Source organism: Cebidichthys violaceus, unplaced genomic scaffold (genome assembly GCF_023349555.1).
Source record: "Cebidichthys violaceus isolate CVI_PGR_0920_01 unplaced genomic scaffold, fCebVio1.0.p SCAF_1, whole genome shotgun sequence".
NCBI classification, from domain to species: domain Eukaryota; kingdom Metazoa; phylum Chordata; class Actinopteri; order Perciformes; family Stichaeidae; genus Cebidichthys; species Cebidichthys violaceus.
The window spans coordinates 25,147,487-25,160,666 of NW_027176262.1; the positions used below are offsets into that span (position 1 = coordinate 25,147,487).

The 13,180-nt window shown below is 45.0% G+C and overlaps 1 protein-coding gene across 1 annotated transcript; it reads right to left on the reverse strand.

Moving 5' to 3' along the window:
- Positions 1-2,987: 2,987 nt before the first annotated feature.
- On the reverse strand, positions 2,988-6,366 carry LOC137887427 (ras-related protein Rab-1B-like). The gene is made up of 6 exons (XM_068730447.1): positions 6,180-6,366; positions 5,268-5,340; positions 5,006-5,101; positions 4,489-4,584; positions 4,253-4,384; positions 2,988-3,707 (listed from the first exon to the last, which is right to left on the reverse strand). The coding sequence occupies exons 1-6, from the start codon at positions 6,191-6,193 to the stop codon at positions 3,474-3,476; spliced, it is 645 nt and encodes a 214-aa protein (XP_068586548.1). The 5' UTR covers positions 6,194-6,366; the 3' UTR covers positions 2,988-3,473.
- Between the last annotated feature and the right edge of the window lie 6,814 nt (positions 6,367-13,180).

Here is a 13,180-nt window from a genome sequence, read left to right on the forward strand (position 1 = left end):
AGTGACTGCAGCTTTAATAAGCACAGCTGCGGTGGCTCTTTGTCACACCTCAGCAGGTGTAAACATCTACCAGATGGGCCCTGGGTCTAACTGGGTCAGTGCTGGCAAGGTGAAGACGCACCACCTGCTGCCTCTGGAGGAGGAGGAGCATCCACATATCTCAACGCTCCTTCACCATCTCATCAGTCTGGGGACATAAATAAAATGAGGTCAAACTTCTGGTCCCAGAACCACTACAGCGCCTCTCACATACCGCCGGTTTAACCGCACTACCATTGCTCCCCCAATCATTCTGAATAAACATCCACTATAGTTCCAACCTCCCAAATTGGAGGTATAAACATTGAAGAAATAAAAAAGCGTCTTCACTCTATCTCTAGCACTCCTCTGCTCTCTACCGTTTCCCCCGGCACAGAAATCGGTCCCGTGATAAAGGATAAGCCGACCCTTCACCGCGAGCATCAATCAGCCTCGTTATCTGGACCGCTGTGGGCTTCCTGGAGGAAAAGTAATATCTAACTGCTGTTATTGAAAAATCTGCTGCTGGAGCACTTTTCTGCTCATCTAATGCACACACACACACACTAACACTCCTGGTGCTGACCGCTGGGCCCAACGATGGAGGAACGTCGCCAACATGACTATAAAGGCCAACATGCAGGGAAATCACTTTCACACCCTCACCAGAAGAGGAGACGGAGAAGCCTGTGGAGACGTCACACAGTAGAATAGCCAAGAAGATAAAATCACCTTTTGGTTTAAGTAAAATATGTATTTCATGTGATATATTGATTTATTTCTTGTCTGAAAAGGTGAAGCCAAAGCTTCATGTGTTAAAGCTGCATTCTCTCTAGTGTCCACCAGGGGGCGACTCCTCTGGTTGTATAGAAGTCTAGTCTAAAATGACTCTACTTCTCTCTTGATTTATTCCCTCAGTAAACATTGTAAACATGAGTTTATGGTCTCAATCTCTAGTTTACAGTCTTCTTCAATACAGCATGATGTTCATTTAGTACATTATGCTCCATTTAGAGTCAAACAGACCATAAAAAGGGGATGATTTAGGGGCGGGGCTACACAGTGATTGACAGGTCGCTGCCACGGTGTCCCACACTCACAATATGTTTGTATCCCGTGAACGTCCACAAACCATTGGGTGACATCACGATGACTCCGCCCACTTCTTCTTCACAGCCTACGGTCGTCTCTTAACTCCATCTCTGGTCTTGCATCTCAAGTTGCTCATCGGACTGTAAACAACAAGCTCAGGACCCACGCTCCCCTAAATCCAACCACTTCATGCTCCCCACACCACCAGATATACAGCACAACACAGGTCCTGGAGTAAAGTCTACGACTGTCATGGTCAGTCAGTTTGTTTTATGTTTTTTGGTCCATAGGCACAGTTATTGGTATATAGTTTAAAAACATTTCACATGTTTGGTATTGTGGATTACAGAGAGGGAACCAGGACCAACCAATGCTTCATGTACACATGGTCCCCGTCCACCAGAGTGTTGCTCCTCCTGTGTGCTCTCCTGCCCCTCACCTAACCCTGAACCCCCTCAGTCTATGAAGCTGCTTTGTTCCATTCTCAGCTTGTGTTTAGTGATTTTGATCTGCTCGCCTCACCCTGCTTATTAGTGAAGCGCTGATCCGGCAATGTCAATGTCTGTTGATGAGTACTGATCCGGTACCAGTGTGACTCTGTGTTTTAAAGGGAAGTGGCAGTAGAAACAGAACCAGCGAGCTGTAAGCTGTATCTAATGGGGTCACAGCATGGCTGATACCAGATCTATGTCCTTAGGTCCACAGTACCGGCGTCCCGACTGCACTCTGACAAACCAAAACCTCTTTTTATTCTACTGCTGCTGTCTGCTGAGTCGACCGGTCTCAGTGTTGAGTTGTAACGCTGATGGAGGCCACTAGGTGGCAGGATTGTGTAAATGTGTGTTAGCAGTGTAGTCGAGGAAGCGAGTTGTCATGCTTTTGGTTGACAAGGGATGCCATGTATTTTGGATTCATGCCAATAATATTTGTTCAGTAAGTTTGTGTTCTTTGTGTTTGTGGCAACCAGCTACTCAGTGAGACCAAAGAGGAATGAGGAGAGGCAAGAAGGAGATGAGGAGACATATAGGAGAAGGATATAGGATGAGAAATAGGTGGAAGGGGATGGGTTGAGAGAGAAGAATGGGAGATGAGAGGGACTGAGGAAAACAAAAAAAGGGACCAGATGAAGGACAAGGGGTGGAAGTGAAACACAGAGGCAGGGAGAAGAGGAGGAGAGGAAGGAGAGCTGGTGAATGAGGAATCCAGATGTGACTGATGCTGTCAGCCAGGCTCACTCTGTCAGCTTGTCCCTCCAGGAGCAGCAGCACCCGAAGATCAGAGCAAGACTGACATCTAGTGGAGGGACAGTTATCAGCAGCTTCCCTGCGTGTTCAGTGCTTCTCCCTCATCCTGCTTCATATTTGATCTCTTCCCAGTAAGAGTCCATCAGCAGCGCTGGTTTCATTTCTGAGTCAAATAAATTGGAAAAACCATCAGCGAGTCGTGGCTCATGTTTGTGTCCGTGTTGATCTTCCACTTGCTTTAACTTGACCTTTTTGTGGCACCGGTCAGTGCTCAGAATGTGTGTGTGTCATGATTTTTCACTTTGACTGGTTCTCATGTTTGTTGAACTCTTATTGGCTCAGTCACATGACGAGGTGTGAGCAGCGTTTCGTCTTTTCTGGCCGGTGTTGATTTGATTGGATGCAGCGGTGACGCCGAGGAGGCCGATCTTAACGAGGCCGATCCTAACGAGCTTCAGACTCTCTTTGTACCACAAAAACTGTATTAGTTATGAAATGATGGCCCGTGTTTATGTATTTCAGATCTTTTAGTCGTATTTTCAGCATCAAGAGTCCTGAGACGTCTTTATTTCAATATGCAAACAACATGCGAAACACAAAAAAAGCTGGTAAAATACAATCAATCACCTCTTAAGGGAAGTCACAGTTAAAATCACACAATTTATCCATAACAGCTGCCGCTGAAACACCTCTTCTCACTCCGTTATTCAAACGTTGAGGCATGTGACAGGTTTGCACTTCCCCTCTTTGCTGTTTCCATCTGTTATCTTGAGTTAAAGGAGCGCTGCAGTACGTGGTCCTCTGTGTGGACCTGTGTTTATAAAACTCAAACCCACACTGTCCTAGTTGTTCATTTGACCGAGTTTCAATTACTTATGTCATCCGTTTGTCTTAATACAGCAGAAATGTCATCATATATTTGATTAAAAAATACAGATAATATCAAGCTAAAAACACACGTGTTTCTTCCTGAAAGGTCATATTTTTAGTTTAGTAGCAAAGATGTCAACATTCTGACAACAAGTGTGTCCAAAGCACAAAATCACATCGTCCTGAACCTCGACAGATGTGTTTAAAATGACACATCTCTGTTGTGAACCGTGCCGTCATGCCTCCTGCTCAGCAGCAGTTGCTGGCCTCCTGCGTCTGTTTTTCCCCTCCCAGCCACAGCGGGGCGCTGTTGATCTTGGCATTTTGGGCCCTGGCCTCTTTCGACTCGCCCTGCATGCCCCCTCCCTCGCTGGCCACGCGCTTGTGGATCTCCGAGGCCATGGTGAGGAAAGCCCTCTCCACGTTGTCCGAGCTCTTGGCGCTCGTCTCCAGGAAGGGGACCTTGAGAGACGAGGCCAGGTCCTGCAGAGGGACAGAGGGGCGCGGGAAGAGGGGTGGGGGATTAATATGCTCAATCATATCAGTGTAAAAGTACTCCATTAAGCTCTGCATGCATACTTCTGTTCAGACGTATTAGCAGCAACATGTGCTCATGTATTAAGTGAGAGCCGTACACCATTGATGAGTTGACATATTTAATATTAAAAGGTGTCACTGCTCTATGTTCTGTTGGGTAGTTTAAAACCGCAATAAAACAAATCTGCAGAGTAACTCGAGTCTTGATATAAATGTAGTGGAGGCTCATTAGATTGTTCATCTAGCGCCACCATCAGGTAAAATAATCGTGAACTAATAATGGATTTCAGCTGTACTTGTAGCATGCAAAACATTAGCATTGTAGTTAGCATTCATCTTTTGCCCCACAAGGAGGATCTAGATAACGTTGTCAGTCCGCTCTTCAAACAGCCGAGTCAGCGTTCTGGTGTTTAGTGTGCCTCACAGCCTCACAGCCTCACAGCCTCTACAGCGATGGTGTTTCATGGTATCCGGGTTGTGCAGCCCGCTACCTGAGCAGTGGCGACGTCCACCACTTTCTTACTGACGAGGTCGGACTTGTTTCCCACCAGCAGCCTGGAGACGTTCTCACAGGCGTAGCGATCTATCTCGTCCAGCCACTGCTTCACATTGTTAAAAGACTCCTGTGGGGAGAGAGAGGAGGAGGAGGAGGAGGAGCAGGAGAGAAGTTAATGTTCAGGCTCTCTCCTATTGTGTTGTTGAGGCCGTGGCAGAAACACCCGCTGACCTGCTCCGTGACGTCGTAGACGATGATGATGCCGTGGGCTCCCCTGTAGTAGCTGGAGGTGATGGTTCGAAACCTCTCCTGACCTGCTGTGTCCCACTGAGACACACAAAGGACGATGTGTCGGTCCGTCAGTCCTGAGCTCCTACGTGACACAGCTCCCTCTGACTTTATTTAGCTTTGAAGGGTTTTTATTTGATATTCAGAGCATTAATATAGCAGGAAGCAACTATTACCTGTGTAAATATAAAGTGGAGTGAAGTGTGTGTGTCTGTGTGTGTGTGTCTGTGTGTGTTTCTGTCGATGTTTACCTTGCTGTGCTAGCAGTGCATGTCTTTTCGTGCATGTTAGCTCGTTAACTGGGTCAGCGCTGTTGCCGTTGTTTGCGCCGTTAGCTTCAAGCTTCCGGCTCAGCAGTGTGGAGGCAATAGATATGCTCTGAATATCGAATTCAGCACCTTTTATCAAACACAGAAGGTGGTGTTTCCTAACAACAACCCCCCCGCCGACCGTCTCTTACAATCTGTAGTTTCACTGTCTTGCTGTCCATGTCGATGGTCCGGATCTTGAAGTCGACTCCGATGGTGGAGATGTAGCTCTCAGTGTAGGTGTCATCCTGAGGGGGTGTGTGACACATGATCAACAACACGCAGTTAGGTGTTCAAAATGAAGTGTGTGTGTGTGTGTGTGTGTGTGTGTGTGTGTGTGTGTGTGTGTGTGTGTGTGTGTGTGTGTGTGTGTGTGTGTGTGTGCGTGTGTGTGTGTGCTTTTTCTAAGCCTACCGCGAAGCGCAGCAGCAGACATGACTTTCCGACTCCAGAGTCACCGATCAGAAGAAGTTTGAACAGGTAGTCACTGGAGGACACACACACACATCGACACACACAAACATTTGGCAGTTCATGCAGGAAGGGGGGGGGGGGGGGCTGTTTGTCATTAAATCACTTTTGTAGCTTCTTATGTTGGTATTTTTTGTAAACAGCTATAAAAGACAAATAAAGTAGTCTTAGAGTTCTTGGGTGTAAACTTGTCCATAAACAGACCAGTATTGCAGAGTTTGTAACTTTGTTTGAGATTATACTACTATAGTACTATATAGTTACTACATATGTTTTTATAGTGATTACAAAATGTGGCGGATTACCTTTAAAAATAACCTCTTATTACTAGAATGGAGGAAAATAGAAAGATAAATCTTCCAGCGTGCTGCTCTCAAAAGTAAAGACTGAACTGGCTCTAATGCCTACAACTCCCATGAGCCACAGGGGCCTAGTGATCCAACTGCAAGTTACCCAGAATTGTCTTTGCAGAAAAAGAACTCTGTAACTCTGGACGCTGGATTCTCGGCTCTGTCACTGACAGATATCTCAGAGTCAGTACAAACCACAACATCATCTAGTTTGTATTTCATACACGTGAAATTCAAGCAACATATCTACACTCATCATCACTCAATCATAGGACAGAGCTAAAATATTAGCACCAACAAACAAGCGTAAATTGTAATTGTATCAGTATTTAGATTTACACAACAACCAACACAAAACTGCAAAGATGTCTCCCTGAACACTTTATCTGAAACAAGAAGCGTTTCATGTCAGCAGTCACTGTCAAAGAGCAGATGTCATGTCTCCCACTGGTGCACAGTATATGTGTGTCTACCAATAACACATAGAGAAAGAAACAACGCTTACTATTCAGGATTCATGGTCGGTGGCTCCAGGTGACACGACAAAATGAAGAATCCCTGAAATTGAATCCTGAAGCTGAAAACAGTCACTGGTTGTCTCTGTGATGTCGTGTGCTGTTCTGTCTGTCTGTCTGTGTGTGTGTGTGTGTGTGTGTGTGTGTGTGTGTGTGTGTGTGTGTGTGTGTGTGTGTGTGTGTCCTTTTGGAGGGCGAATGGCAGAATAAGCCGGAGCTGCCGGTTGACTGCTTCAGATGCATTATTTATTAATAAAGAACCAGCTCAGGTTACACTGGGGACAGCACCTGGAACCGAACACACAGAGAGTCAAACACTGCCCCGCTGAACACAATCCTGCTCCAGGTCCAGACCGGACTTCACTCCTCTCTTTATTTACTCTCTTCATTTCTGTCATGTGTTTGTAATGGGACCTGTGCTTTCTGTGGTGAGTTTCACCACACTGTGCTGCCGCTCTCCACTTGTCATCCCCTCAAACTGACAGCGTCACCGGACCGACCGCGGCTCTGAAACTTCAGAACAAACAGGAAGTACTTCTGCCGGAACCACCCGAGGAAACTACAAAGAGCAGCACGTGTCGGCTGCCATCTTAGAGACACTGATATCAAAGGCATTAATAACAGTATTTCTGTTTTATTATGAACCAATATGACCTCAAACCACTACTCTAAGTTACTGACTGCTGACTCAGTCCAGCTGCCAATGGATGACAAAAAGACTGAAGTTCCTTTTGGCTTCTTTCTGTAATTTCTCTCTCAGTGATTGTCATTTAATTTCAAGTCATGACCAAGACCAAAGTGTATCGAGACTGAGACAAGACCAAGACCAGAGTGTATCGAGACTGAGACAAGACCAAGACCAGAGTGTATCGAGACTGAGACCAGACCAAGACCAGAGTGTATCGAGACTGAGACCAGACCAAGACCAGAGTGTATCGAGACTGAGACCAGACCAGACCAGACCAGACCAGTGCCACACTGCATGATGAAATGATTTTAAAAAGATGCAAACCAACTCCTCAAATTGATCTGAAAGGTTCATAGAACCCGGTCTCCTACAGAGTGACCTTCCATTACTACTAAACTACATTCTGCTGTTGTGTCTGAAGGGAATCCCTCCTGGACCGAACGTTTCAAACACGAGGTGAACAAACAAAGAAACAACTCAACAAAACTACTGCTGGCTTTAGGCAATAAAACCAGTTAGTTACATTTAGTTTTAAAAAAATCAAGTTTTGGCAAAATGTAAACAAAACCAATAGAAAGCAAGAAAAGCACCTTAAGAACAGTACTTCATTCTCTGGACACATCAGAAGCCTCCTGGAGAAACATCAACAGAAAACCTAATCCCTCTAAACGTCCTTCACAATGCAGCTTCATCGTATGGGAGAGTAATATATATATAATTTATATCACTTTAAAAGCCACACAGAAAACAACTGAAGATTCCTCTTCATTTGCATTGCACTGCATATACTCCGTATATGTGTGCATTAAATAAACAGAAGGGTATTCAGAGATGAATAATGGGTTTGAGTAAAATAATACAAGCAAACACTACGGAGCTGAAATCAATTTGGGGGAAGTGGAAACAAACTGTCTTGAAATATTATCACCTTATAGAGTTGATGGTGAACTTTTTTAGCAATTTTAACAGCTGCTTATTTACACACACAGACACAGAGCTTCATTAACATTCATCCCAATATTCAGTCCTTTTAGCTCTGCTTTGGTCTCCACCGACTGTCGACCAAAGGACCGTGCGCTGAAGATGCTAGATGTTACGTGTTTGTTACTAACTTTGCCTGCCTGCTGTTCCGTGATATGCAGGTAGCACAGTGGGTTCATCAGTCCTTTTCACTGCAGAACATGTGAGATTTGTTTAAATCTACAAAGTAATTTGATCCATAGTTAATATGAAGATATTGATTATAGGAGCTTTATAAAAAGAAGCTCCTATAATAAAAAGATCGGATTACTTCATGTAGATTTGTTATAACTTGGTGCTCAACAAGAGATCTGGCAACACAGCGAAGTGTAACAAGACGTCCCACCGGTAGGAAACAGGCTGGTGTTGTTCTTTAACACTGAGGAGGTAAACTGAAGTGAGTGCATCTGAAACGTCTGTAATCATTCCTCACTGCTTCTGGAGAAGCAGAACATTGTCAGTGTTTTGTTAAAGTAAGGTAGCTATAAAGATAAGTCTCCTCCTGAAGACACTTAGTGTTCAAATGTATAGGCAAAACACACACACACACACACACACACAAAGGCATTCACACACTCGACCCTGCATACACACAATAGGACTCACCCACAGAGCCACTCAAACAGCGCACTGATCTGCTTTGTTATGGAGACACACAGTCCGAGGATTTGGCTGATTTGTCCTGTTGTTGTTCTCACAGCTGTGTTGAAGCATGTTGTTGTTTATCCCAAACTGCCAGCTGAGCAGAGAGCGGAGTAGAAGCTGGAGTCAGTCAGCTGAGTGGAACATAGTTGAATATTTATCCAGTAAACTGTCATGTATCTTCTGACACTGGGCTTAAAGTGCTTCTTCGGAGGCGGTGACACTCAGTGTTTGATAAAAGAAAACGCTGTAGTTTACATGTCATGATTGTGGTACAAACTATCATCTAACAGCACGACGGCGGTCAACCGTCATTTATTAAAGGTGCTACATTTGATGAATCAGAGCAGAGGGATTGCCTCCCCACGGCTCTCAACATGGCGACGGCCGTGCCGGCGGCTCGCAGCTAACGGTGCTAACGCAGCTAACGGTGCTAACAAGCTACAAGCGCCGTGACTTTCACCAAGGAGACCACAGTCGACCTTCCACAGCAACTGGCATCGACGTCAGACTGCAGGACCTTTGGTTTTCTGACGTTGCGTCGTTGCGTACGTGCCGGTCTGCTCTACAGCTGTAACTTCCAATGAATCTTTCTTAAGCTCCCAAAAAGAGGACAATGTGAACTGCTGGTTTCTCATTACAGAGTCATGGGGTTGCAAAAGCATGAAGGTGTGATATTAGGTAACGTCAAGCTTCTGATTCCTGGACATGGAACCATTAGAACATCACAAGACACCTTTGATATCTAGACATCGTGTTTTTGGCCTTGTGTCTCCTTTCTCCTCTCATCTTCTGTCCTTGTTTCCTTTCCTGCCCTCTCCTTCCTTCCTTTCATTTACTCTCCTTTCCTCTCCTCACTTCTCCTCGCTTCCTCACCTCTCCTCCTTTGGAAATGGACAGAGGACAGAGTGAAAGCGATTTGGCCTCATTCACATCTGATTCCCGTGTGTGACCCCCCCGGTCACGGGAGCGAGCAGGGAGCAGGGGATTGTGGGATATGCGACGGCTGAGCAGCTGCGACGGGGTCGGAGGTCAGAAGCCCTAACGACGGCCTGTTGCCGGGGCAGAGAGGCGGCGGCGGCGGCGCAGTGGTTGCTAGGGCAGGGGGCGGGCTTTGTGGTGCTTCTGATGGAGCATGGAGGTGGGAAAACTGGGGGAAGGGGGACAAGGAGACAGACAAAATAAAGAACGACAAGAGAAAGAAACCAACAAAGAGAGAGGAAGGGTGGGAAAATGAAGCTGCGTATATCTTAAAGCCACAGAGATGAAGAAACACTGAGGAATCTCACAATGTCTTTAGTTTAATTAAAAAGAATAACGTGCAAAGCGCCTGTTTATTGTGATGGCGATGCATAGTGTACAATAATGAATGGAAGCAAATGGGTTCTGAGGACTTAAGAAGTCTTTCAATCTTCACTCCAGTGGTCAGTATGGAGTCTCAAATGTCTTTAAACTCAAAATCAAAGTATGAATTGGAGGTACTTAAACATCTACAGCAGTAATATACAGCTTACACGGTCATGCAGCTGAGATATTAATCAAGAAGCATCACATAGAAAAGTGAAACACTTTACTGACCAATGACTACTTTTACTTCTCAAACTTTCAGTACATTTTGATGATAATATTTACTTTTACTTAACTAATGCAGTGGAGTATTAGTACTTTGACTAGGTTGAGGAGCTGAATACTTCTTCTAGTGTGAGAGTGTGTATGTTCAGTAGCAGATGTGTGTGTGTGTGTGTGTGTGTGTGTGTGTGTGTGTGTGTGTGTGTGTGTGTGTGTGTGTGAAACCGTATTTATATGTGCGTCTCAGACATAATTAAGTGTGTGTGAGTCAGGTTATACATAAACGCCTGTGTGTGTGTGTGTGTGTGTGTGTGTGTGTGTGTGTGTGTGTGTGTGTGGTCAGTGGATGGACTTAAACCGGTCATTGTTCCTACCAGTGTGTGTCCCAGGAGACCTGAGGGAGCCGGGATAAATAGGTGCTTTTCACTATTCACCCTTATTTTACCACGCTCTCTGGCTCCTGCATGTATGTGTTTGTTTGTCAGCCTGTGTGTGTGTGTGTGTGTGTGTGTGTGTGTGTGTGTGTGTGTGTGTGTGTGTGTGTGTGTGTGTGTGTGTGTGTGTGTGTGTGTGTGTGTGTGTGTGTGCGGGCAGACGTGTTTGCGTGTGTGCCTTTTGAAAACGCGTAGTGTTTTCAGTCTGCAAGAGAGAGTGTGTCACAGATTATAAAAGGAAATAAAGCAACATAAAACATCTGTTTGGTACCCAAAATTAAATATAAGTAGAACTAAACTGAAATGAAGTTCAGACCCAAAACAGATGTGAGCAAATAAAATAATAAAGTAAAACTTCTGAATGCCCAGCAACATGTATTGTCACGTTTGTGCTGAAACTAAGCTAAAGGCTAAAAAATAAAAGCTAAAATGGATAGAATAGTGTGTGTGTGTGTGTGTGTGTGTGTGTGTGTGTGTGTGTGTGTGTGTGTGTGAGCCAACTGTTGTTGCTGTTGGTTGAAGATTTATGTGGAGTCACTTCATCCCTTTGCTCCGTTCCCAGAGTGTGTGTGTGTGTGTGTGTGTGTGTGTGTGTGTGTGTGTGTGTGTGTGTGTGTGTGTGTGTGTGTGTGTGTGTGTGTGTGTGTGTGTGCGTGCGCGGACCCTGAGGCCCATTAGGCGACAGATAATTAACCTCATTGAAGCTGGATGTTGAATGAAGGCCTTATTGTAGAGAGAGAACAAGAGCTGAATATTATTCCAAAAGTACAAAATACAAAATACAAAATACAAAATACACATCTTCATGCAATCCTGAGTTCTACAGCAAGTTTTCATTATATTAAGAACACGATTAACACGTTTAACACGTTTAACACGTTTCCTGTTCGTATAAAAGAAGGACTCAACATCTGATTGGGTGGGATTCAGGGCCACAGAGATCTGGTTATTGAGGTGTGTTATTGTCTGAATGGTGAACGAAGAAGAGGAGGATGGAATCATCAGAGACCTGTGAGCGTGTTAATGTTAAACCTTCATCATTAATCATGAAAACACAACATTTCATTTCACAATTTGAGTTTTGAATCAGCTTTTTATTTCACGCAGGACTTTTCACTCACAACAAAAAAGCTTCATTTTTGTGAGGATTTGGATTATTCTACCCAAGCTGGTCGTGTCCACTGTTCCCCCTGTGCACTGTTGTCTTTGTCTCTGACACCCCCCCTTCACGACTGCCGCACTTGCCGTTACTAAGCAACCCTAACCTGCGAGCTGCGATGATGATGAAGTTGCTGTAATTTAGCAGTGAGCCTCACGGTCTAAACGGACAAAGTCTTTAAGCGTCTTTATTTCTCATAGTTTGGGTTTTACGGCCCGTTCACAGTTTGGGTCACACTCTGCACACTACTTTGTATTTTGTGCCCGTTCAGCACGTTAGTTATGAATAAAGTTTAAAGTCATTTGATCCTACAAAATAGACCCACTGCACAAAACAAAAGCACCGTAAACCAACATGCAGAAACTTCCTGGATCTAATCGCTAATAATACAAAGTTATGAGACACGATGAGGTGTCCTGATGGCTTAGTGTGTTACATTATGTTTTCATTACATACAGTATATAGAGCTACGTTTATTTGGTGTACATGTGATTAATCCTGTCTGTGACTTTGTGCAGAAACATACAAACAACACGTAAGAGAGGATTCAAAAGCTGCAGCTGTGTTGATGATTAGGTCCAGTTAGAGCTGTGAGTCCAGCAGCAGGAGACTGTTGAAGTTGATTTAGATGAGGAGTTTCCTCTGCTGATGGTGAAGCTAACAGGAGAACACGAGCTGCACAGTCACGGTCCATCATCTCGCTCCTCCTCCTTTTACAGCTTCTTTCCTCTCCTTCACCGTCTCGCTTTGTTTCCTCTTTTATCTGTTGTCGCCTCCTTCTCTCTATACATGCACTCCCTGTCTCCGGATGTTCCTCTTTCTTCTCCTTCTTCTTCTCTTACCGGCTATTGGTGTATGTAACCCCCCCCCCCCTCTCTCTCTCCAGTGACAGCTGGCCTCTGCTTTCCCGCCAACCGACCAGCTGTCTGTACTAACCAGAGGTATTTGATAAGTGTGTGTGTGTGTGTGTGTGTGTGTGTGTGTGTGTGTGTGTGTGTGTGTGTGTGTGTGTGTGTGTGTGTTTCACATAACAGGCAGTTCCTTTCTGTCAGTTTCTATGTCTGTCTCTCTCTCTCACACACACACACACACACACACACACACACACACACACACTTCACAGACAGGAAGCAACATGACTCTGGTGTTAAAGGACGCCTCTCTTCTGCTACTGCAGGAAACAGTAAATAAAACACACACAGCCAACAGTGTAAAGTTAACACACTGTCCTGGTCTCTCTGTTTGCCCGTCATTACGACCTGCTCCTCCATCCTGTCAGAGGGTCTTTATTGGTGGTACAGTGACATCATCTTCCCTTTGATGTGGCGCTGGAGTGTGAGCTTCTTTGTTGGTTCAGACACGCTGGTCGATCGCTGCTCCCGTTCTTCCTCTGCTTTGTTCCACTCTAACCCAAATCCACGAGGCCTTTAGTGAAGGAGAGCGGAGGTTGTGGTCATGTTTGTCTGTCTTTCAGGTAGC

Bases quoted from the DNA above. Each gene is read 5' to 3' on its own strand.
- LOC137887427 (XM_068730447.1), bottom strand. The intron at 5,102-5,267 runs GTAGGCTTAGAA...ACACCCCCTCAG, and splicing joins GTCTGCTGCTGCGCTTCGCG to GATGACACCTACACTGAGAG. The intron at 3,708-4,252 runs GTAGCGGGCTGC...GTCCCTCTGCAG, and splicing joins TGGACGTCGCCACTGCTCAG to GACCTGGCCTCGTCTCTCAA.